The sequence below is a fragment of the Pygocentrus nattereri genome, chromosome 4 (assembly GCF_015220715.1).
Source record: "Pygocentrus nattereri isolate fPygNat1 chromosome 4, fPygNat1.pri, whole genome shotgun sequence".
Taxonomy (NCBI): domain Eukaryota; kingdom Metazoa; phylum Chordata; class Actinopteri; order Characiformes; family Serrasalmidae; genus Pygocentrus; species Pygocentrus nattereri.
Window position 1 is genome coordinate 38,254,197 of NC_051214.1, and position 26,721 is coordinate 38,280,917.

The window sequence follows — 26,721 nt, forward strand, 5'->3', positions numbered from 1 at the left end:
CTGGGAACCCCTGGTGTAAGGCATGCAGCCTAACAAGCAGTACTTAAACACTCATATCACTATACTTACATATTGGAGATTTGTCATGTCTACGTAGCATACCAGCTTTTTATCACAAATAATGCACTGAGCATTTTTTTATTATTATTTAAAGTGCCCATATTTGACTTCCTCACATCTGCAATTTTAGCTCCAGTGGTCATGTTGGAAGCAGTGCAGTTTGTCACATTCTGTGGCAATGTGATGTGAATAACCAGCACTAACGTGGTCAACTAACCAGCTATAATTTATTTCTAACATTTTTCATATATTATCAGTTACAATTTATGTGGCTTAAACAAGACAAAGCTTCTGAACACTAGAAAGAGAAACAAACATCTAAGTAGCGAACAAATTTGTGACATTTAATTATTTGTTAGAGTCAATTATAATAATAAAGAAAAACAAACAAGGATATTTACATAAAATCACTGTTACAGTGCGTGAGTTGTCACATACACCCTTCCTGAGGGGGTAAAGGGGATCACTCATCACCGGAACAATTAAAAGCAGGCTCCACCCACCTGGTATTTCATTGGCCACCACTGAGGGTGGGGCTGTTTGGCTGCCAGCCAGCTGCTGATGGTTGATCATGTGACAGCACTGGGGTACTGCATTATTGACCATGTAGAGCGTGTCAGGCACATTGGACATGCGCACCATGCGCAGCCTCACCAGATCAGTCTGCTCCACCATCATCTCATCTAAAACCGCCTAATATACACAAACACACAGACACAAAAAACTTTGAGACCAGAGCCATTTACAAATGGCTTCGAATTCCTCTTCCAAGTGGAAAAGTTGGTAGGTGGGTTTACAAACAAATCCACAGTTTGCTTAGCTTAAGCAGTTTCTAACTACACTGTGTGGTTTCTTTCTGTGGGTGATATGTTTGCTATAATATGTAATTGAGTGTACATGGGGGTGGATAGGCAGGAAAGGCTACCTTGGCCTCCTCCACGTAGGGAGAAAAGAGACGAGGGCGAACGTAGATTCCAGCACTCTTCTGCCTGAGCCAGGCATTGGCCTTGCCACCCTCAGCTGTGGGCAGCATGTCTGAAGGAGGCGTGCTGATCAGACCACGCTTCAGCTTTCAGGAGACAGAGCAGGAGAGGACAAGGTTAGTCCTTCACTAGATTAAAGAGAGGAATCTTTCATCCAGGTTTCTCTCAAAGAAGTGTTGCCAAGTTTTTTTTTTTTTTTTTTAAAACTATTACTTATGCCACCTTTATCTACCTAAAACCATTTTATCAATTTCAGTGTGTAAAACTGGTGTGCTACTATGTTCTATCACTATATACAATGTGCATGAGGCCTTTTCACTAACTGCTATTTGCCAACAATATATTTTGCACAATATTTTCAACCTCATGTTCCTGAAAAGTGTGTTCTTTGGTATGCAGAGCAGGGGCCGTATCACAGAAACTTTCCATCCTTAGTCCCAAATTAAGATCAGACAAACTCAAGGTAACATTTTTTGCTAATTTATATTACAGAAGCAAATTAAATATCAATTTAGATATTATATCCTATATTATAGTATCTTTTCTAAAGATAGGAAACCTATACACAGCTGTATTTTTTATTATTTTGAGTACACAAGTTAGCTAACTAGACAGCTACATTTGTAAAATAGTCAAAACAAAACTAAAGTGCAATGAACTTGAAGGTGGAAAAGGTTTCGAATTCTGTGACTTGTGTTTCATTTCTGAAGGCCCCAATTTCCATATCCAATGACTTTAAGCCGGCACAGAAGCCATGCTAATGCTCCAAACAAGCCACCATGTGTTCAACTGTCTCCTCATTCTTCACCAACATTGTTGCAACATTGTGATTTTCATTGACATTAATATGCAGGTAATAAGACGGGGAGAACGTGTGTAAAAACAAATGAAACCTTCATGCTATTTACAGTGAGTTACACTGCCTGCCACAGTCGCCTAAAAACAATAACATTGCATTTCAGTAGAATAGTTAACAGTAGAAACACAAGGTTTAAACACAAGCTAGAACACCACTGGGGTTGTCCTAAAGATAAGACATCATTTAGGAAATTTGCTTAATTCTGTAATATAACGTTTCTTATCTGGAGGAAGGATAAGATGTCCTAAATGAACCGTCATGGAGAATAAACAGATAAGACTTGACAGCTACAATGTTTCTGTTATACGCCCTCTGGTCTTTGGCCCAGCAGGGATTTACACACTGACAGTGCTGACGTCACAACAATGGAATAACAAGCTAAACACTATTCAAAACGTAGCTCTTATGTCAGTTGTTTCTTCAGTTTTATAGCTGAAAATGACTGTTTTTTACTTAGGATGCTATTGGAAACCATCAAATAAAACATGCTCATTAGTATAAAAAGCACTGTAAAAAGCTAGGTGTCTCCAAACACTTGAAAGGTTCCATAAGTAGCTCACAGTGTCTGAAAGAACCTCGCTGTTGATGGGCAGAATGTGCTCAGTGCGGACGCAAGGCAGAAGAGGAGACAGAATCTCCCTCAGCTCCTCCAGGTCCAGATCTCTCCTCTTCACTCCACGCTTATTCACGCTGTGTGCTGTGCCACTCAGCAAGTTGGGCTCTGAAATACATGTGCATATACAGGCACACACTCAGATTAGAATGAATGTGAACAGTTCACAGAAACAAAAGTGCTTTCCAGCTCTCAACTTTCTAAACTAACAGCACAGACTGGAGAATGAGGGTGGAGAGTGAAGGGTTCCAGAGGATTACTGGTATCAATATCCTGCTCTATCTGCCGCTTTTGTGCCCTTGAGCAAGGCACTTCAGTTCCAACTGCTTCAGGAGAGCTGTTCTCTGGCTGACCCTGCACTCTGAAACCCCATCAATCTATATGCCTGCAGGTCTTTCTGCAGTAGAGGTCATCTATGCATTTTATATAAGTATTTCGTAAAGCAACCCGATACAGATGAAAAGGAGTTCTTTGTTCTCTTTTCTGGTTTATTCATCTAAGCTTTTAAGTATTTATTCAGGACTCATGTATGACTTACACATCAAACAACGACTTTACGTGTAAGTGTAAGCACAAAAAACAAACCAAAACAGCTCTCAGAGTACCATAAGATTTCTTTTCACTGATATGCTATCTGTCCAAAAATATCCAGATACTGGTTCTAATTAGTAAACGTAATACTTTGATGTGCACGTGTTGCTGAACCAAGCATTCAACACACACACACACACACACACACACACACACACACACACACACACACACAGCTTAGTCTGTGTAAAATTTCGATAGAAAGGGATTACAAACAGAATGGGACCCATCTTGAAAAGTTTTCCCCCTCCCATATACTAATGTGCCACAAACAGGAAGTTAATATCACCAACCGTTCCCATTTTATTTGGGTGTATCCATATAAATGGCCCACCCTGTAGATTTGATGGCTAAATCATCTCAACTTTTTCTGAAATCAAAGAGTATTAGTAAGGAGTTTTTCCCTCTTTGCTGCAGTAACAGTAGCAACTACTCTTCTGGGAAGACTTAAACAAGTTGTTGAAACACTGCAGTAACTATTTAATTGCATTCAGCCATGAGAGCAAACATGAGTTCAGGTACTAATGTTAAATTAGTAATTCTACATCACAAATGCCACTCCAACTCATCCTAAACATACTGGATGATGCTTCATCATTGCAGAGAACATGACTACATTGCTCTACAGCCCAGTACTAGGGGGCTTTATACCCTTCTGGCTGACGCTTGGTATTGAGCATGGTGACTTTACGCTGCGTTTACATTACACCTACGTAACAGATCCCATTTATTTTCAATAATGTGCCACAAACAGGAAGTTAATATCACCAACCATCCCATATAAATGGCCCACCCTGTATATAAAATGAATTAGGGATTCAACCTGCTTTATAACTCACTACACTTCATATGTGGATTAAAGAGCCTTTAGCATTAAAACATTTTCCCTGCTTTTAATCTGATTAACCACTTTTGATCTAGAATATAAAAAGTTTCAAATAATTACATTCACTCCTCAATCTGGTAGATTCATATAAGGAAACTAAGAAAAACACAGGCGTATCCATAAAACCAACTGGTCACAATAAAAACTCTGCTCCTACCTCGATCAGCCATCCTCTTGATGAGTTGGTTTTCTCCCCACTTCACCACATACTTGAGGATGTCCTGCTCGCTGGCCTGTGGGAGGCAGAGAAGAACAGACAGATTTAGTTCACACACTGGCTATGTCTTTACTGCTGAGGCCAGCCAGTGCCAGTTACAGCTTGTCCAGCACATGGAATATTCAAGACCAAACACAAAGAAATGGGTCACCTTTCTGCAGCATTGCATCTGCTTTGTACTTCACAACTCAAAATGGGTCATTCAAGCTACTGCAACTGCTAAAAGCCTTTTCAACATATTGCTGTTGGACAAAGGTGATCTGTCTTCATTCAAAATTAACGTGGCTTTTGAGAAAGTTGATAACTTCATTAAGGAGTTTTTTTTTGCCTATTTTCTCTCTATTCAGTTACAAGTGTTGAAATGATTTCCTCCTTTACAGCATCAAGACATCGTGGCAAACAACGTCAAACAAGCAGAGCCATAAAACTGTCTACTCATGTTTATGTTTTCTCTCAGACACCAGACAAACTAGATGACTACATCAGTGTCAGAGTTAAGGGCTCTACTCCTTCTGCTGGAGAACATACTGCCCAGTAAAGCTGACTGAGACGAGTTAAGAGGCCATCTGATACAGTTGACTCATATGTGCCTGCAAAGAAAAAAAAGAAAAAAAAAAAAAACAACTGCAGAGGGCAAGAGTCCCTATTCAGCAGAGGCAGGAAAACAACCTGACACTGACACACTGCTGCCCCGAATAGAAGGAGCTGCAGAGGCAGAGGAAAGGTCTGTAGATGGAATGAGGTCAAGGTTAAACCAGCAAGAGAGACTAGTGCATATTATGCTGAATCACGCTCTCATGCTTCTGACAGAAAGGCTGGAATTTATTTTTGAAGGCAAAAATGAAATTCAAAGAGACGCAGTCAGAAATGTGTGTCAATACGCTGCGAAATTCAATTTAGCATGCGAGAAAAATCTATAATGGTATTTTCTTAGACCTGAAAGAAAGAGATGTTGCAATGAATCTTCACTAAAGGGAGTCATAATCATTTTTAAACTACAACAAGACACAGCATCCGAGTTATGTTCTGCGTTTCATGACCAATTTGTTAATGCACAATACATTACTGGTGTGCATAACCTCTTGTGTAAAACAGTACTCACCTGTAGATAATCAGACTGGATGGCACTGAGCAGGTGCTCTTTGCTCAGGTCGTAGAGGACGTCCGACGTCATGACCTGACTGAACTCCTCGCACAAGAAGTGCATTGCCTGCCGATGGACCCATTTCGAGCCATAGGGCTGTGAACTCCACTTAAGGATGGCCACCACCGAGTCCAGTGAGATGCTCTCCACCACAATATCCTCACAGCCTGCAGGGATATCACATAAGTATGTTACAAGTTGTTTCACTCTACAGTGCTAAATGCTGTTGTGCAGCTGTGTTGCAAACCAAGTTTTAATACTACGATTACAAATAATAATAACAGAAGAAAAGAACAAGAAAAACTTTAAGTAAATTAAAAGCTACACAAAAAGCAGAAAATAAACAGGAGTAACAGACAACAACAAGAGGAAAACTTGGATTTAAGTAAAAGTAAAAAAAAAAAAAAAAAAAAAAAAAAAAAAAAAAGAAAGAAAGATACACATTAAGCTATTGACAGCAAGTGGGGAAAAAAACAGAAGAGAAAACATTTCATAAATGAAGAGTATGAAATTCTGAAACTACACCAAAGCAAACCACACAAAAGAACAGATTTATACAACACAATGTTTTTGTACAATGTACAACAGACTTTGAGATCTAATGGTGTGTTGATTCTTGTTGACCTATGAAAGTCACTGTATCTTACTGAGTCACTGGTCTGTCCCTGACTTGTTGAATTACGTATGCATAACTGACACAGAGATGAACAGTAGGTGGTGCTACACACTTAACTAAATGAAGCAATGTCATCCCATTACTCATCCTCTTTGAATCTACAGCTAACACAAAAATACCACTAGAGCAGAAACACTACAATACTGGGTACTACAAAAGCAACAAAATCTCTAACAGGATGTAGTATAGGGTAAACTCAGGCTGTTGGTCACTTGAACATCCTTACTTTGCAATATAAGCAGCACAATTTATCATTTTTTCCATTCATTCAGGTGAGGATAAAACACTAGTATAAATCCACTAATTGCACTAGAATGTAAATTTGAATAATATTTGGGCTGATCAGCATTTTTATAATCACACAGCAAATGCAAAATATCTCTGTCAACGTGGTTTCAAATGTTTAAAATGTAGAACGCATAATGATCGATAGAAGCATCTCCTTGGCAACATAAACAAATAATCTCACACCAGTGGCAGTGAAACGAGAGCTTGCCCCACAGGAAACCAGATCATTTCACTGTTTGACAGCTCTCTGAAAAAAGTGAAAAATGGAGAACAAAGCTGTCTAATGGTCATTTGAGTGATCTAATTGCATTTTGCAGCTAATGTTCAAGAACGCTTTTGACTGCTACCTTACGGACATATTATGCTCAATATTTGTGCGCTCAGCACTAATCACTATCAGTAACCTATAGTTGCCTAGCCAATTGCCGGACTGTGCTTCTGAAACTCAGGTCACACAGATTTCCATTACGAGCACGGGCATATCTGTGAACATCGTGGAGAAAGTTCTTGTGCACTACGTCTATTGAATATAATTGCAAGTAAATGCTGCAAGTCCTGCTTTTGGGGGATAGCTAACCTAATCCTACAGTTAAAATGTACCCACTAGTCATCATGCTCTCCAACTGTCACTTATAATAGGGTCCTGTATCAAGTGGTTAACACAAGTAGAAACCAGCATCAAGCTACACAACAAACAAACATCAGTGTAATAAACCTTCATAACAGGCACCGCTGATTTAGAAAAGCTTAAACAACCTACCAGGTAGGAGTTTGGGCTTCTTGGAGAGGAACACATGAAGCTGGCATATACGTATTGCTAACTCTGATGCTTTGGCAGATCTGACATCATTTGTGCCAAATTCATGAAAGGAAGAAAATGGCTGAAAAAGTGATTACCAAGATCGTTCTTTCTCTGCCAGTTCATAGTAAATCACTAAATGTCTGCTAATGTAGACTCAGCTACATAACTAAACAAATTCTTTATAGATTAATTCTTGATTGCAATAGATACAGCATGTCAGAATCAAACATCAAACAAGTCAACCTAGAACATAGATGTAATCGCTCGATGCCAACACAGGATGACAATTTCAGAACATAACACTAAAAAAATTCCCCGCTTTTGCTGGAATAGAGATAATTACACTGACTATTGTGATATATGTTAAAATGTAAGGTAACTTGATTAACTTGAGTCGAGATGATCTGAAATATTATTCTTTATTCTTACTGGCACTAGTAGTATGAGACTTATTTCAGTCAAAATAAATAAATAAATAATACAGCAAATACTTGAATGACAAAGTGCCCCGCAGCTGATGGCGTAAAACTAGACTAGACAAGAGACAGTACTAACGACTGTCCTCCAAGACGGCCTTCAGAGTTTAGTCAGTTTAGACCGTTTGCGATCTCTAGCTGCCAAAGCTCTGAGGAGCTTTCCTGCTACAGCCAATGGAGGCAATGTGTCAGCTTTTCATAGAAAAACAGGTCCTATTGGACTGGGAATAAAGTCTCTCTCTCTCTCCTTCACATACACAAACACACACTCCAGTCTTGCACACATTCATGGTGTGCAACTCTTAAGCACAAGACCTCATTTAAAAGGCTGAAATATCAAACAGTAACAGCATAAATAAATCACTCAAAAGACTTTCTGGCTCCCTGTCTCAAGGAGGAACTCTAAGTAGGAGATGGCTGCTGCCAAAAAAAGAGCTAAAGCAGAGCTCTGACGGCTGAGAACTAATGAAAATGTCACTTCAGTGATGGGGTGCAAGAGCACCTGAGGACGGCTGGCTTCTTTCTTATGGGGAGAGGAAGGTGAAGAGTATGACTGCTGCTGCTTTTACCATGTGCCAGCATAGATACCCTACCAGCAGGAACTCCTAGCAAAATATTAGAACCTTTTGAAATTGTAAACAGACTCAGGTCATGTTTTCATACTTAAATAAGCACACACAAGACAGGCAGAGTAAGTGTAAACAAATCCTTAGCCAAGGGCATTCGGACGCCCAGCTCAGCTCAAGACTTGATCTCTGCAGGGCGAAGTCGGAGCTGATATCATCAGCATGTCAGTGGCACTTAGTGGATTCTCCGAACACTCATTTCCTTTTCTTATCTGTCTATCACTCATAAACAAAGTCACTAGTGCTGTGAAATCTTAAAAGAGACCTTCAGTGAAGAACAGATGCAATGAATATCAAAAATCTGACAGAAACTAAAAAGGTGGCTAATATGGCAAACAATGTAAAATCCTGATTGCTTTTTGTATAGATGGTATGTATGACAAAGTTTCATTTTGAGAATTTAACAAAATGTCCCACCAAGACATATTTACATTGAGTACAATCAGTGTCAGCAATAAACTATTTACCAAAGAATCAAATGGAAAAACTAAGGCTAAAGGTGGCATGCTAGCTATGACTTCGATTTTTGCTTGTCAAGTTATGTTTTCAAATAGTGAATGAATGACACCTGCAGTGGAGAAGCTCTTGGGTGATGATCCTCCTCTTGATACTTGGCATGAACAGTAATTAGTAATCACTTATGTAAGGTCTCATGAAAGGTCTCAAGAACACAGTTGACATTTTCCCTGTTGACCTGCTGCTGCTCTTTATGAACACATCTTTGCTGCCCAGTGCAGGGAAATAAAGGAAACATTCATTACATTTAAAATTATTTGTTGAAGTCTTTGATAATGTATTGCAGGCCTATTTAATCTCTTTTTTAGTCAAAATTTTTGGCCTTTTCAAGTCTTTCAGCCAAAAAATCTCAAGGGCATTTTTATACATATATTTATTTGTGGTAACCAGCTACTACATCTTTTCAAACTCCTTCTAATGCAATGACACCAGACAGCTCAACATACTTGGTGGAGAGCACCAACTATTAGTTGTTGCATTAGCTAAGAGATGCCCATGTTGGCTAGCACTGGGCCAAGCCATAGGTGGAGACAGAGTGAGGCCTCTCCTGGACTTCCAGCAACAGACGGCTATGGCATCACCATTGATAGCAAAAATGTTGGTGCATACTTTGTGCAAGGGCCTGACACCCAGTCAGCTACTTGTTATATGCACTGTATCTAGTTATGTAGTATACATTTGTTATTGTTTTCAGGTTCTCTATAGATCAACTAAACCTGTCTATGATATACGCAGCTGATCAGTGTCACAAGAAATTACTCACTAGGGTTGCCAAAATAAAATGTAAAATTTATGTATCTGTCAAACTCAATGAAGAAGAAAAAAAAAAGTCCATTAGAATTATTAAAGCCTCTGCTATGGCTGTGACCCCTGGTAGATTGCAGGCCAGGAATTAGTAACGTGCACAGAAAAGCATGTCACTGAATGGTCTGCATCACTCCAAGCCAAAGCTCCAAACATGAATGCTTTGTTGCGCAGCAAGCTAATAATCCTGTAGATACATGATTTCACTCAGGCATTCACTCACTGTTTAAGCTTGTAATGACAGGATATCACTAGTCTGGGGGAATTTTAATGGAAGTCATTACCAAAACCTTGTTGAAATATAGTCTTGTGCCCCCTTTTTCAACAACCTTTTGTCCAGGCTAAGAACAACAGGCTTATAACACTGCAGGATTTTAGGGATTCTTGATATGTATGAGAATCTATTTCTGGATCCAGGAAAATGCCTTTAAAAAAAAGAAAGAAAAAAAAAGGCAGTTTACTGCAGTTGTTGCTGATGCTGGTTGTCATTTACAGACTCAAAGTATGTACTGAGAGTTTAAATATATTCAACTAACAAAACACGAGGAACTAAAATTAAGGAGTCTGACAGCCCTAATAGATATGATGAATTCAAAAAAGTATATGGTGCCATAATCGTTTACATTGCTATAAATCACCCACCCCTAAAATAAACAGAAGAAAAATTGCCTGAAATCTAGGACATTATTATGGATACCAAGTAAAACTACAAAGCTATGTTTTACCCAACAGAGCATAGGCTCAGTGTGTACAATTCCTCTGAGGGGTGATCATGATTGAAGAAAAAGCCAGAAAACAACACGGGAAGTGTTCCCTCCTACTTTGTGATCATTAGTCTGATGTCACACAGCAGATTTTCCTCTGTGGTCAGGAGACACAGTTCTCATTAGTGGGCTGAGTCGATGCCTGAGAGACTTCACTTTAGATTTTGTCACCAAGTTGCAGCTAGCTACAGAGGCCTGATGAACGAACACGTGAGCGGCCAGCAGATGAGCCTCAGCTCAGCTACATATGTACGGCACAGCTGAACTGAGAACAGGACAAAAATAACTGCATTGTACTACACGCCTTGGGAAAAACAAGGGATACAGACAATAAAATCACATTAAAATGCATGAAGGAGGAAGTGCTGAAGGTTCCCAGAATTAAGCATCCAAAGCAACATTTGCAAATCTGAAAAAAAAAAGAAAAAGATCTGATACAGGCTTTTGTTTTGTGTCAATAACTTTGTCTACCAAGCGAAATAAAGTCACTACTCAAGGTCATGTAAAGCAGCAAATGGAAGTGCAGAGCTCATTTTACAGTTGAAGCAGAATTAAGGCTCTCTGTTGTATGGTGAACAAGAAAGAAGAAGAAATATAAGAAACATGAAAGAGAGAGCATGTGAGAGATATAAATGCATATGTGCTGGAGGGATGTTTAGTGGCACAAAGATTAAAAAAAAAAAAAAGACACAAAGAACGATGAGCAGAGTGCAATAAGATGCCTATACTGGGTTTTTTGGGTGTAAGCGTGAGAAAGACAATGACTGACAGGATAAAGAAAAATGATGAAGAGGAAAAACTCATTTCTTCCACAGTTTCATGCAGACTTTATTTTGGTGATGAGATCCAGATATAAATGATCAAATACTAGAATCAGGAACAAATTCTCCCACAGTCTCTACGGACATTTAGAAGGAGTAAAGCTAGTGTTAAGGTAGTTACTCAAAAAGTAATTAATTACTAAATATTACTCTCAAACGGCTCTTGGATTATTTTACTAATTACTTGTGGGAAAAACAAATCTCACTATTCTTCACTTTACTTTTGTGTTACTCTCTAAACCCAATCTGTATAAACTCTTAAATAAAAGGGAAAACTGTAGTCTGTACTCCTTTAGTATTTTACTGGGAACGAAACAGCCAATCACAGTAAACATAATTTAAAGGCCAGACAGTATCCCAGACAAATCCGTCTATGAACAAGGCAACCAGTTATGCTGATAAAAATCATGAACAAATGCTGTTAGAAAGCCCAGAAACTAGCTTGTAGAGACAAGTTTCTGTGCCTCAAAATAAAATCTTCACAGAAAAAATGCAAAACCTCTAATGAGATTTCTCAGTTCAAGCCTCTTTAGGTTTTAGTCACACTCGCAACTAAAGTTACGTAGTCAGCTGTTGCAGGTAGTACATATGTACACAGTGGGCTACAAAAGTTCACTTTACATACATCAGAACTCCACTTTGTATGACAGTACTGGGTCACATTCTCAGCCTGGTAGCAAGGCCAATGTTCCTTTCATCTTTTATTCACTTGCATGAAATGGTCCATAACAAGCTAAGGTACTGTGAGCAAGTCTTAAATAATTCAACAACCTTCAGCACAAAGATTTAAAAGCGCAGTCAAAGAGGACATTCTTAATTTAATGAGATGATAACACCATCACCTTACTATTCTCTCCAAGCAAAGAGAATTTGGAATGGATATTTTCTGGATTATTGAACATGTTCAGATTGCGCAACTTTGCAGGAATTATGAAATATAAGTCAGCAGTATCTACTGTGCCTAGTCCAATAGCAAAAAGAACATCATTATCCACTGGACAGAAGGTCAGAAGAAATTTCTATAGTCTGGGAAAAGCAGGCTGTGTGTAAATTATCCTTTTATCATAAGTACAGATGGCTTAAATAGGAGGTACTGAATTCTTATATGTGCTGCTACAATTTTAAGAACGACAAAAAAGAAAATGCCCCATCTTGCATTACCTTAAACATACAGCAAGTAGAATTTTTACTGTAGCAACAAAGACCACAACAAATAAGTTGCATCTCCTGCTCTAGGACCCATCACTTCACCTGTCCATTGCATATCTCCTATATTTTGTATATTTGTTTTGCAATTTTATCACGTCAAAAAAAAACAAAACAAAAAAAAAAATTCTGCAACAATAAACAACAATACTTTTCCACTGCCTCAAAGTGTCAGATGAACAATCCAAAGGGCTAATGTTCGCCTCTAAGATGCTTTTGAGTTGATGGGGTGGGTTGGTTGGTTGGCTGGCTATTACTTAAATGTGCTTCATATAATGCTTTATAAATTCAAATGCCCATCCCTAGGGCAGATCACTGACTGACCAAACGCTATCACTCACGTCAGACATTATGGGGGGGGGGGGACCATCTAGGTGAGTCAAAACTTAAAGCTCCTCCACTGTTGCTGCTATTGCTTGTGTTTAACAGGAGTGGTGCACATAAAATAAATAAATCACCATAAAACCCCCAGAGAGCTTCCATTACAATACATAGTAATATTTAATATTTACTATGACAGGTAATACACTGCTTAAAAAAAAATAAAGGGAACACTTAAACAACACAATATAACTCCAAGTAAATCAAACTTCTGTGAAATCAAACTGTCCACTTAGGAAGCAACACTGAGTGACAATCAATTTCACATGCTGTTGTGCAAATGGAATAGACAACAGGTGGAAATTATTGGCAATTAGCAAGACACATTTAATAAAGGAGTGTTTCTGCAGGTGGGGACCACAGACAACTTCTCAGTACCTATGCTTTCTGGCTGATGTTTTGGTCACTTTTGAATGTTGGTGGTGCTTTCACACTCGTGGTAGCATGAGACGGACTCTACAACCCACACAAGTGGCTCAGGTAGTGCAGCTCATCCAGGATGGCACATCAACGCGAGCTGTGGCAAGAAGGTTTGCTGTGTCTGTCAGCGTAGTGTCCAGAGGCTGGAGGCGCTACCAGGAGACAGGCCAGTACACCAGGAGACGTGGAGGAGGCCGTAGGAGGGCAACAACCCAGCAGCAGGACCGCTACCTCCACCTTTGTGCAAGGAGGAACAGGAGGAGCACTACCAGAGCCCTGCAAAATGACGTCCAGCAGGCCACAAATGTGCATGTGTCTGCACAAACGGTTAGAAACAGACTCCATGAGGTTGGTATGGGGGCCCGATGTCCACAGATGGGGGTTGTGCACACAGCCCAACACTGTGCAGGACACTTGGCATTTGCCAGAGAACACCAGGATTGGCAAATTCGCCACAGGCGCCCTGTGCTCTTCACAGATGAAAGCAGGTTCACACTGAGCACATGTGACAGACGTGACAGAGTCTGGAGACACAGTGGAGAGCGATCTGCTGCCTGCAACATCCTTCAGCATGACCGGTTTGGCAGTGGGTCAGTAATGGTGTGGGGTGGCATTTCTTTGGAGGGCCGCACAGCCCTCCATGTGCTCGCCAGAGGTAGCCTGACTGCCATTAGGTACCGAAATAAGATCCTCAGACCCCTTGTGAGACCATATGCTGGTGCGGTTGGCCCTGGGTTCCTCCTAATGCAGGACAATGCTACACCTCATGTGGCTGAAGTGTGTCAGCAGTTCCTGCAAGATGAAGGCATTGAAGCTATGGACTGGCCCGCCCGTTCCCCAGACCTGAATCCGATTGAGCACATCTGGGACATCATGTCTCGCTCCATCCACCAACGCCACGTTGCAGCACAGACTGTCCAGGAGTTGGCAGATGCTTTAGTCCAGATCTGGGAGGAGATCCCTCAGGAGACCATCCGCCACCTCATCAGCAGCATGCCCAGGCACTGTAGGGAGGTCATACATGCACGTGGAGGCTACACACAATACTGAGCCTCATTTTGACTTGTTTTAAGGACATCACATCAAAGTTGGATCAGCCTGTAGTGTGTTTTTCCACTTTAATTTTGTGTGTGACTCCAAATCCAGGCCTCCATTGGTTAATAAATTTGATTTGTCAGATTTAATAAGTCTGAACAGACAACAAAGAACCTATAGTGCCAAAATAAAAACAATACTTAAACTGTATAAAAACAATAATAATAATAAATAATAATAATAGCAGCACCCTGTATGATGGATAATTGACCACGAAACAGCACAAACTGTTAATAATTGACCAAAATGCTGTAGAAAATGTTTTTTTTTTTTTTTAAATAAAAGACCTTAGATTTTTGGAATTCAAAGACGAAGAGGACAAGAAGTTTGTCAAAAACACTCAAATTCAGACACAAGAGAATACTGGTGAGGTTTCTTTTATAATAAAAACGTCTCTGTCTGGCCAACACATTAGTTATGTCTTGCCTCCTTCCATGGTATGACTGCTGACTTAGTGTTAAATGACTGTCATTGCTTCATTTCATAGAGGTCAAAAACTCTTATTTCCCATAGGACGCCAACAACGCACAAGCACTAAAATTGCCTTTTGCTGTATGGGTGACAAGAGTTTTGAGCAGAAGATGCATTTCACCTGGGCTTTTTTGGGACTAATAGTGGACTGAGATAGCTTAACAATTCATGTCTTACAAATCTGCATCAATAATTTACTGCACAATTAAAGTCTTTCACAGTGATCTTAACTGATGTTAGACTGGCAACTCTCCTAAATCTATGAGAACTCCCAGCAGAGTGACTTGCCTGTGTGATAAAGTCTCTGAGAAAACTGAGAAAGTAACTGAGAAAAGCTATTAAAGTTATTAACTAGAACTTAATGGTAGGATGAGTACGGGCATATATTATATATACATGGGTGATGGGGCTCTCAACAGGAAGGCTGGTGTGTAAGGTTCCGGTGAAAACCCCCTGAGCTCATCACTGGGCTATGCTGAGAGCGCCGAATTTGATCGCTATCCATAACAAATCAAAGCTTACCAACAGGTCATGTGGATCAGCTCACATGGACACACTGAATCCTGCTGCATTAAAGATCAGAACACCAAGCATACGTACTCCAGTTTCATCACTGTAAAAAGGAAATTGACTGTATTGTGCAGGAAACAGCAATAAACACCCTCCACAAACAGTGCTTATGCATACGAAGCTCAGGACTATAAGATGTCAATCACATAAGTTTCTTTGAAGGGAAAAAGTGTGTGAAACAATTTGTATTCTATCTGTGTCAAATTACTATAAATCTACACTTGGTCCATAAGATCTGCCCATGCTTAACACCTGGGGGCTGTGTGATTTCTGACTATAGTATTGATATTGTAAATCATATTGTATTGGCAAATAATTATTTTAAAAAATAATAAAAGAAGAAGAAGAATATGGGCATCAGACAGATGTTTTCATTTGACTAATATTTCAGACTAATAGTTGACTATTTATTGTACTCAAGAAGAACAGAATATTTACATTATGCTAAACTACAGTGCTAAAAATGTCTGTAGTAAAATAAATCATTTATTTTACCACATTTGCAACACTAAAGAAATGACTGCGACCCCTCTCCGTAATGCCAATCCAGGAGGATCTAATCCCAATTGTTACATATTATAAACAACTATATAAATAAATAGTGTATGCATGAATAATATTGGATATTGACATAATTCCCACATTCCAAGTGTTTCCAAGAATTTTTAGCTGTTTAAAATCTGTAAGTTTTTTATTTATCCTCTAATAAACTGCATTAAACTGCACCATATATTTGCAATGAGCCTTTTCATTCACATAGTTTTTAAAACAAATTAACTGTGGTAATGGTCGGTGCTATAAGCATCACTATGACTTCATACAGATGTCCACATTGCATCTAACTTCTCTAGTTACCACTGAAAGGAATTATTTCTCTGTCGATAGTCCATTTTGTGAAATCACTGATCTGGGACACAGAATCAATTCCTTTACCATGGAACAAAATCAATAGCAGTGGAAGGCAAAAAATGAAGCAGGAGATTGAACAGCAATTTGAGACGGCTGATCAATTCCCCAAGGTAGACTTCCACAACACCCGTGACATTTCAATGAGAGGTCTTTCAGCGTTTTCAACATGAAGCTCTACTGGAAACAGTCAACCAACTTGCTTCTCTAGAACCCACTCCAAAAACCCATGAATTACATAACTGTTATAATCTTTTATCTGTCAGTAGGAGGCTGGTGTAACACTACTTTCATCTTCTAAAATAGAAAAATTCAAATCCAGAATGTATGAATAAGCAATAGGAATAGAAAAGAGAGGAGTGTTTAGAGTGTTTTGGAGCACATATGGGAATACCTCACCAGCATTAATCACAATACGGAGCAAATACACTGCAAACACTCCACCCTCCTCAAACCTTCCCATCCGACAGCTTGTGAATTAATTAGGCAGTAAACAAAGCCTGAAGTGTAGGCGTGAGACCACAGAGAGAAAGTTAGACAGAATGAAGGTGGGAAGGGGAGAGAGAACTTGAGAAAAATAAGGAGGGAGATTGTAGATTAAATGCTATACTATTTTCCCTCCTATGTAATATACTGCAGGTTGTCCTTTTATGAAGAAAACTTGAAATTTCATAACATTTTTGACTAAGCATGCAAATCTAATATTGTCTTTTAGATTACAGTGCCAGTATAGCGCAAAACAATACTGTGCAAAGGAATACGTGTAAGTGAGAGAGGGTTTGGGTATGTGAGTTACAAGCCAGTTCTATGAGTTGTTATGTAAAAATAGCTAAGGGAAATCAATAAGTTTACTTGTTGGAAGAGTAACTGGTGCTGCCCCTTCAGATGAGCTAATAAACACTACAGCTAACAGCAGCCCTTACATAGTATTTTACCAGGATGCATACATTCATACATGCCTTGGACATCCCAGAAGGTGATGTTCTCAGCAACAGCTCCTTCATTTCCAAATCATATATGAAAAATATATGAAAATACATTTCTCTCATTTTTCCTCTTGTAAAAAATGAAAACTCAAGTTTAAAAACACAGACATTTTGCTTTGCTGGCCAAGCGGTTGCACAGAAGAAGCCCAGCATGCCTGCAGGGTAGGTTTTTGCCGATTCCCTCTAGAATTATGTACAAAATACACTCCCCTCAAAACTAAAGAAAAAAAATTAACTGTCAAAAACCTGTAATCACAGAAAATGTTCAGCTTTGCTTGCTACAATCTAGACATCTCTGTATCACCCAGTAATCTATTTGCTTCTGTTCACACAAGAACCCTCTTGGTAATTTCTCCAGTATTGTACAAAGCTTCGTACAGGTAAATTGCCATTTCAACTTTAACATGAGTTTGACTCCATGTTATGTTCTGGCTTGACCCTTTCCCATTTAATTACCATCAAATTTGTCAACAAAAATGCATGTGTGAAAGGGGCTTCAGAGTAGTTATCCCAGGTACAGCCACACTACTTCTGACTTAATCATGTACTTAACAACACATCCTTGTCAACATGTTCATGTAAAGGCAATCAAATTTCGGAATAGCTATGTGTGATGTCACAAATACAAGTGAAAAATATATCCCTAGTGTGGGTATCCCTAGTCCCTTGACTGTGTATTATTAATGGGATAAGGTAAAGATTTTTTGTATCTTTTCTAGTATAAGACTGTGGGCATATGGTATTGAGACAGAGAAAGCACTTGGGGAAAGAAGGAGGAGTAACAGAGTGAGAAATGGGAGGAAAAACAAAATACTGATAACAAGCATAAATCAAAAAAAAAAAAAAAAAGGGGAAAGACGCACCCTGAGCCAGCATACTGAACTCCAGAAACAGAGCGATGTGGTACAGCTCCATGGCCTCTTCAGCTCGACTCATACTGCCTCTTCCTGCCACCAAAGCCTGCACCTCCCCCAGACTCCCTGCTGACGGACTCCCGCGCATCACCAAGGACAGGTCTACTGCGTCGGTGTACATGCAGTGCAGGATGACGCAGGCATACTTCTTTGGGATGATGGACTCATCTAGGATGATGCGAGTGGGTGTTTGCAGCGTTCTCTCTGTGATCTCCTCTCCGGTACGGATGCGGCGCTGCAGCAGGTTGCGGAAGAAGGGTGAGCGGGCTGAAAGTATAGCCTTGTGGGCCCTCAGCTCCTCTTCTGGAGCGCTGTGGCTTGAGCTATTGGTGCTGGGAGGAGGCCCGTTGGCTCCAAAAGGTTCCAAAAGCTCAGACTCCGAGGAAAAGCTGAGCAGAGAGTCATAGTAACACATGTGCTCGCACAAGTAGCGCATGTCTGCTTCCAAAGAGTTGGGTGTCCCGAATTCCTCACTCAGCCGTACGAGGACATCTATGTTCTGGAGCCGAGTGTCTTCTGCACCCAGCTCACCGGTATAGAGGTAATGTAGCAGTGAGGAGAACATGGCTGCATCCATCCCTGCCGTACCAACATCCAGCAGCACCTCAGCACCATAGCCTGGAGATGAGGACAGGAGTGTCTTGAAGAACGGACAGCGAGCTGCCAGGATGGCACGATGTGCTGGGAAGCACGCATCCTGGAAGATCAGGTCCACATCTGTGCAGTATTTGTGCTGGTACAGGGCAGCCAGGTCCTGCTGCAAGGTCCTGGCCTCGGGCCGGGCCAGGGTGGCTTGCACGCTGAGCTCCTTCAGTGCAGCCGTGCCTTCGTATTCCTCCACTAAGGCGTTAACATCTCGCACGTCCCAGCCGGAGAGCAACTCGCGCATCTGCCGTGTATGGTCTGCCGAGCGGCTGGACTTGCGGCGCTTGATGAACCTTCTCTTGAGGGTTGCCAGGCTGGAGCTCTTCTTCTTTTTGTCCTGAGGTTTCTCAACACCATGCTCCAGGCTGTAGAGCTTCGACTCGCCACCATAACCCTGCGTGGGTGCATAGGATGTCCCTATATAAATGTGATAAAAATACAAAAAAAATAATTATTATATGCACTGTATCAAAAATAAGTATAGAATCAAACGCTTCTAGCAAGGTACTTTTAGGCTGTTGTAGGCCATTTTTTTTACCACCGTTTTACATTTATCAACATTATAAAAATATGTAAGTTTCTCTACACTGCATCATTTCACATGAAACTATTTTGAATGACTTGTTTACATTTCAACAGTTAAATTCCCCTTTAACAGTACCTTTGTATTGCACAAAAAAAAAATCCCTAACTAAACTGCAGACCTGGTCTTGAACTGCAGCACTGCCTTTAAAATGAGTAGCTGAAAGATTAAACAAAAAAGTCTGAAGTGCAACTATAAAGTGACTAAATGACAGAGTTAGACACAGCAATAAGCCAAGAGAGGCCGTGGGTTACTGGGCTTTGACATTTTTGGCTTATAACAATGAACATATGATAACAAAACACTGTTTAATGCAAAACCATCTGCTTTATTAATACTTTTTGGTCACCAGATTACCACCATGAGTCTTATTTAGAACCAATCCAACAACACCCCTCTTCTCACATTGGGACTGGATCTCAAATGGCTCCCTGCTCCCTACATAGTGCACTATGTAGGATTTTAAATACTGGGTCCTGCACCCCAACAGTGCTTAATATAGCTAAGAAATTGTCATTTGGGACTACAGTGTGTGCAGAATTATTAGGCAAGTTGTATTTGAGAGGATTCGGTTTATTATTGAACAACAACTATGTTCTCAATCAACCCAAAAGACTCATAAATATCAAAGCTTAATATAATTGGAATTTGGAGTGGGTTTTTTTTTTTAGATTTGACTATCTTAGGAGGATATTTGTTTGCGCAGGTAACTATTACTGTGCAGAATTATTAGGCAACTTAATAAAAACCAAATATATACCCATATCACTTGTTTATTTTCACCAGGTAAACCAATATAACTACACTAAATTTAGAAATAAACATTTCTGACATTCAAAAACAAAACCAAAAACAAATCAGTGACCAATATAGCCAGCTTTCCTTACGATGACACTCAAAAGCCTTCCATCCATAGATTCTGTCAGGTGCTTGACCTGTTTACGATCAACATTGCGTGCAGCAGCCACCACAGCCTCCCAGACACTGTTCAGAGAGGTGTACCGTTTTCCCTCCCTGTAGATCTCACATTTTATGAGGGACCACAGGTTCTCTATGGGCTTCAGATCAGGTGAACAAGGGGGCCATGTCATTATTTTTTTCTTCTTTTAGACCTTTACTGGCCAGGCACGCTGTGGAGTATTTGGATCCATGTGATGGAGCATTGTCCTGCATGAAAATCATGTTTTTCTTGAACGATACCAACTTCTTCCTGTACCACTGCTTGAAGAAGGTGTCTTCCAGAAGCTGGCAGTAGGTCTGGGAGTTGAGCTTCACTCCATCGTCAACCCGAAAAGGTCCCACAAGTTCATCTTTGATGATACCAGCCCATACCAGTACCCCACCTTCACCTTGCTGGCATCTGAGTCGGAGTGGAGCTCTCTGCCCTTTACTGATCCAGCCTCGGGCCCATCAAGAGTCACTCATTTCATCAGTCCATAAAACCTTAGAAAAAAAAATCAGTCTTAAGATATTTCTTGACCCAGTCTTGATGTTTTATCTTATGTTTCTTGTTCAAAGGTGGTCGTTTTTCAGCCTTCCTTACCTTGGCCATGTCCTGAGTATTGCGCACCTTGTGCTTTTTGATACTCCAGTAATGTTGCAGCTCTGAAATATGGCAAAACTGGTGGCAAATGGCATCTTGGCAGCTTCACGCTTGATTTTCCTCAATTCATGGGCAGTTATTCTGCGCCTTTTTTTTTTTTCAACACGCTTCTTGCGACCCTGTTGGCAATTTCCATGAAACGCTTGATTGTTCGGTGATCACGCATCAAAATTTTGCCAATTTCAAGACTGCTGCATCCCTCTGCAAGACATCTCACAATTTTTGACTTTTCAGAGTCCGTCAAATCTCTCTTCTGACCCATTTTGCCAAAGGAAAGGAAGTTGCCTAATAATTAAGCACACCTTATTTGGGTGTTGATGTCATTAGACCACACCCCTTCTCATTACAGAGATGCTCATCACCTGATTTACTTAAATGGTAGTTGGCTTTCAAGCCTATACAGCTTGGAGTAGGACAACATGTATAAAAAGGCTCTTTTTAGACTTTTATACTGCCGTTTTACAGCTAATCATACCACAATTACTTTAAGTCTGTTATAATGACTGCTGATGGAGTTGTTCAGGCTGTCAGCCATCTTTTAGCCTGCTGTCTAGTCTAGTTCTAGCTAAGAACATAAGCCACCAGCCCCTCAGTTTAAACAAAAAACAGGTTTTTACTTAATCAGTACACTCCACGTGAGCAGCATGTCGTAGGAGTGATATCATGGATTTTGTGGCTTTGAATGTGGCTCAGCCAATCAGATTTTAGGACCAAAACTATTTATTTCATAATATGAAAACATTCTATCATCATGATAAATGACATTACAATTTTTTCTGAGTATATTCTGGTTATCATCAATACTTCAACAACACCGACTAACTGCAGGTTACCTTACAAAGAGTTAATGAATGTGCGCGTTCACTGTTATTGCATAACATTTGTATTTGATTCAACTGCATGACACAGGCCCTAAAAGCATGAATAATTTTTAAACAAGTGCTGTGAGAGGATAAGGTGCAACCATCTGGTGTGAGCAATTCACAGTTGTCTTTCATGAAACTGCCATTTAAACCCTAGCAACTACAAAACTGTGAATTATATCAGAGGACAGATGTAAAACAAGTCTGCAATAACAGCTGTCAAATTGGCTCAACTTTCCATAAATCAAGTATCCACCTCAAAATTCTAGAAAAATCTAAAAATTCCACCATTGAACAGTGTTCAATAATAGTGATTCTGGAGATAGAAACAAACAATCAAATATCTCTTATTGATAAATACCTTTACCCAAAAAGTCAAGTAACAATAACTTAAAATAATAATTTGCTATTTAGTTCATTCAACATGTTCTTTGAGTTTAATTAATCCCCTGTAAAGCTAAATTATATTTGATATACTCAAGAAAATTATTTGGAAACACACTTGCTCCTTTTATGGTTGATATGATAATCCTTCAAGACTTTTTATTCCTTTGAAATCATTTATTTGCAATAGTGAAGCAAAGACACGCTCCTAAAACATCAGTGTATAATCTAAAGAGATTTCATGAAATGCACATGGTTTCCATGTTTAGCAGGGAATGCTGATCATGTAGAAAGAACTCCCTTGAAGCAGCCTTAGATGTGGAGAAGTCCAATTCAGAAAACAAAAGAACACATCCAAAACCACAAATAAAATATGAGCACTTTCAGCTTCAAAGTCTTCACCTGCTTCATAAAGGAAACTATGAGATCATCTAATGTTCTTCCAAGCAAAGCCATTTCATACACAAACTGATGATGTCTCCCAAACGACACTTACTTAATGCCTCTGCCCAATGTTCCATTTCTTCTCTAAGGCCAGCTGTCATGCACGGCTTACAATTTTGAAAGCACTATTACTTTACTGGTCTGCAGACATTAAGGATATGAAAACATGCACTTGAGAATATGCAATAAAAGCCAACCTCAGACAACTATGGAAAATGGATCTGTGTCAGTTTTTCAAGATGTGTACAACAGCTATCGATGCAGAAGAACACTCAAGGTAAAAATCCTGAGAGATTTTGTACTGAAGGACTTACAGAAGCACACAACTTATTTGGCTTGAGTACTAAAGAAACAGAGTGCTTCTTTAACCAACTCAAACAAAATGAGCCCAGTAGTATCTGAATTAAATTACCTTTCATTCAGACAAACACCTGTAGCTTTTCAAATGCTCAAATAATTATGGTCATGAGTGATTAACACCATTTTCAGTTAAGGACTTGTATGTCTGTTGGTTTTTTAAAATGCCTTTTCAAAATTTCAAATGCCCAGGGTCTTTGTAAGCTCTAGGAAAATTGTGGGCTTCAATCAGCCTTTCAGAAATTCAAGTAGGTATCTGACATGTAACCTTGGTTCACCAGGCAACATACTGAGGTTTTTTAAATTTCCTGCAATTTCAACTAAAAAATATTTAAAAGTTAGTTTTAAAATAATGTGCGCAATAAAAAAGTGGGCCTACAATAATCAAAATGAATTGTGCAATGCTTTTGATCACTTTTTGTCCAGCACCTCAAAAGATTTTTGGAGGAAAAGTTCAGGTGACCTGACTAGATTCAATGCTGAACAGCAACAAGTGAAAGAAGAATTTGGCTCTCGTTCTCTCTCAGTTAGAATGTGATCAACTGAGCTTTGGCCACAAATGAAAACAAACGACGAAGTCTGAAGCCTGTCCTTGAGGACAAGACTAATTAATCATTCTGGGATTCTGCTTTTATTTGGCTTAGCAGGATTAAACATTTAAAAGCTTAAAATTGTTAGAGAGGTACATGCTGGGTGATGTAAGGCAAAATGGACCAAACACACTGAGAAAACAAGTGATTTCACTAATCAAAAACTTACAACTAGATCAATGTACCAAGTACTCAAGTACACATCACTACCAAAAAGGTAGCAGAAATCTTATGACACACTGGTAAAACAAAAAAAAAAATGTCCGAAGTAGACAAAAGTGTGAAAAGATCTTGTACAGAGAGAAGTGATATGTTTACCTATGAAGGTCTGCTGGGTCTGTGAATGCCCCCCAAAGCGAGGAGAGCACGAGTGAGGATAGCTGGAGGCATTAACACCCATCCTCTTCACCTTCTTCCTCCTCCTCCTCCTCTTATTGGCATGCACGGCTGGTGCCACCCTGCTAAATCATTCCGCTCCAGTGAGAATGCAAGACTCGTTCACCACTTCACTCATTCAGGTCTGTGTAGATGAGCTGAATCTGGAGCGCCATTAGCCATTCCTGAGAGAGATAGAGAGAGAGGGAGAGAATGAAATTCCAGCTGAAACATTCTTACTTACTGTCCAGTCCATTTCATTAGGGAGTAACTATTAAGAATAGAGATGCATTTTCAGGCATGTGTCACATAGCATCATGTAGCCACCCATCGGTTTCAGTGTAACAACATTCTACAGCATTGGATTCCTTTGCAAGCTTTAAACGGGTCATTAAATTGCCCAGAAATTACGTGAAATATGCTTTGGTATAACGCCCATACATTGGACTGAACACAGTGCAGAATGATGCTAAAAGCTACTGAAGAAGAACTTTAACTGAACAAGCCTATACATCAGCCACGCTTATTTTTGCTATCCCAACCCCCATAACTCCACTTCTAACATTTGTGTGACTTTATGTACCAAAATCAGATTTTTTTACATGGCCATTTTGCAACCATTTTTATCCCTTAAACCACAGTTTTTGTTACTTGGCCTTTAGTAAATGAGTTCCATTCTAACTGGGTGCTGTGTATTGTGCCTCATTCAAAAAACAGTCTGGAATGAAACTTTATAACTTTAGTGTGAATGGATGGAACTAAAATGCTTTAGGCTGAATTGCAGTATATATGCAAATCAGAATAAAAATCCTTTATTGATCCCAGAGGGAAATTGCAGTTGTTACAGTTGCAGCCATTTATGTAAAAGAATAAACAAACACTTTAATAATTTAAAACAAAGGTAAAGAGAAATTTGCAATATGTACACAAGATTCAAGTTCTTATGAATATAGTAAAGTGGCGGTGACTGTGATAATAAATATTAAACTAGTATAAGTATAATCTAGTATAAGGCAGTTTAAATGATTGTACCTCTGAGTTTTTGCACACAATTATTATTATTACACATATGAACAGTACAGTTTGTTATTGAGTTTTGCACAGATGAACCACACTTTGTGAATCACACGCTGAGGGAGGAGTTTAATGGGCACAGGTAAGAATGACTTCCTGTGGTGCATTTTGGTAGAATGAGTCTTGCTCTGAATGAGCTCCTGTGTCTCATCACTGTGTCATAGAGTGGGTGGGAGCCATTGTCCATAATGGCCTGCAGCTTAGAGAGCATCCTCCTCTCCGACACTGCCGTGAGCGAATCCAGCTCCGCACCCACAACATCACCGGCATTGCGGAAGTTTGGTGTCTGTCATCCTCAGCCTGCTTCCCAAGCATGCAACAGCATATAGGATGGCACGCGCCACCACAGACTCACAGAAGATCCTAAGCATAGTCTGGCAGATGTTGAAGGACCTCAGGCACCTCAGAAAATAGACACAACTTTCACCCTTCCTGTAGAGGGTGTCAGTGTTCTTAACCCAGTCCAGTTTATTGTCAATATACACAACCAGACATTTTTAATCCTCCAGTGTCCACACTGACCTCCCTGATGGACACAGTGCTCACCAGTGCCTTGTCCCTCCTCAGGTCTACCACCAGTTTCTTTGTCTTTGCCACACTAAGCTGCAGGTGGTTCTGCTCGCACCATGCGACAATGTCCTTCCTGTACTCTTCCTCGTCACCCTTGTTGATACATCCAACTATTGCAGAGTTATCAGAAAACTTCTGAAAGTGGCAAGTCTGTGCGGTAGCTGAAGTCCGTGGTGTAGAGGGAAGAGAGAGATGACAGTTCCTTGTGGAATTCCAATGTTGCTGACCACTCTGTCCGACAAACAGTGCTGCAGGAGTACATATTGTGGTCTGCCAGTCAACAATCCAGGACATGAGGGGGGCATCTACTTGCATCACTGTGAGCTCATCACCCAGAAGAGCAGGCCAGACGGTGTTAAATGCACTGGAGAAGTTGAAAAACAAGACCTTCACAGTGCTGGCTGGCTTATCCAGGTGAACATATACTCGGTTGAGTAGGTAGATGATGGTGTCTCCAACTCCCAGGCGGGCTGATAGGCAAACTGGAGGGGGTCCAGAAAAGGCAGGACTATGGGTCGGAGCTGATCCAAGATGAGCCTCTCCATGGTCTTCATGACATGGAATGTCAGCGCCACTGGCCTGTAGTCCTTGGTGTCACTGGGTCACGGGGTCTTTGGAACAGGAACAATGCATGACGTCTTCCACATCATATGGACCCTCTGGAGACTCAGGCTCATGTTGAAGACATGTTGCAGTACTCCACAAAGCTGGGAGGCACGGGCTTTAAGCACCCTGGGGTGGACCCCCTCAGGGCCTGCAGCCATGTTTGTGTGGAGTCTCTTCAGTTGTCTTCTCACCTGGCTAGCAGTGAGACTCACTGTAGAGGGGATGGGTGGGGGATGGGTGGAGGTGTGAGATGGGCTGTCACAGGAGGGGGGCAGGCTATCAGGAGGGGGGTGGGGGGGGGGGGGTGGGTGGTGAGTAGAATGGGCTGCTGAGGACCGGCGGCAGAGGAGTCAAGACGGGGAGGACAGAGCCTAACCTGGTAAAGAACAGATTTAGCTTGTTGGATTTAGCCATCCACACTGCCCTCTAACTCCTCTGTTGTTGCTGGACCTGAAGCTGGTGATGGTCCTCATTCCATTCCAAACCGCCCTCATGTTGTTATGCTGGAGTTTCCACGCCAGCTTCCTCCTATTATTGTTATTCGCCTCCTTG

General features: G+C 40.4%; 1 protein-coding gene across 1 annotated transcript in view; it reads right to left on the bottom strand.

Moving 5' to 3' along the window:
• The window catches only part of btbd7 (BTB (POZ) domain containing 7), a 56,383-nt gene that overhangs the window by 11,653 nt on the left and 18,009 nt on the right, over nt 1-26,721 (bottom strand). Inside the window, exons 2-8 of the mRNA XM_037537780.1 lie at nt 23,863-24,104; nt 18,025-19,137; nt 5,312-5,520; nt 4,150-4,225; nt 2,463-2,623; nt 986-1,129; nt 564-753 (exon numbers count right to left, since the gene is read on the bottom strand). Of these exons, the coding sequence (XP_037393677.1) occupies nt 564-753; nt 986-1,129; nt 2,463-2,623; nt 4,150-4,225; nt 5,312-5,520; nt 18,025-19,137; nt 23,863-23,944 (1,975 nt within the window). The 5' untranslated portion in view covers nt 23,945-24,104. The remainder of the gene's footprint in view (nt 1-563; nt 754-985; nt 1,130-2,462; nt 2,624-4,149; nt 4,226-5,311; nt 5,521-18,024; nt 19,138-23,862; nt 24,105-26,721) is intronic.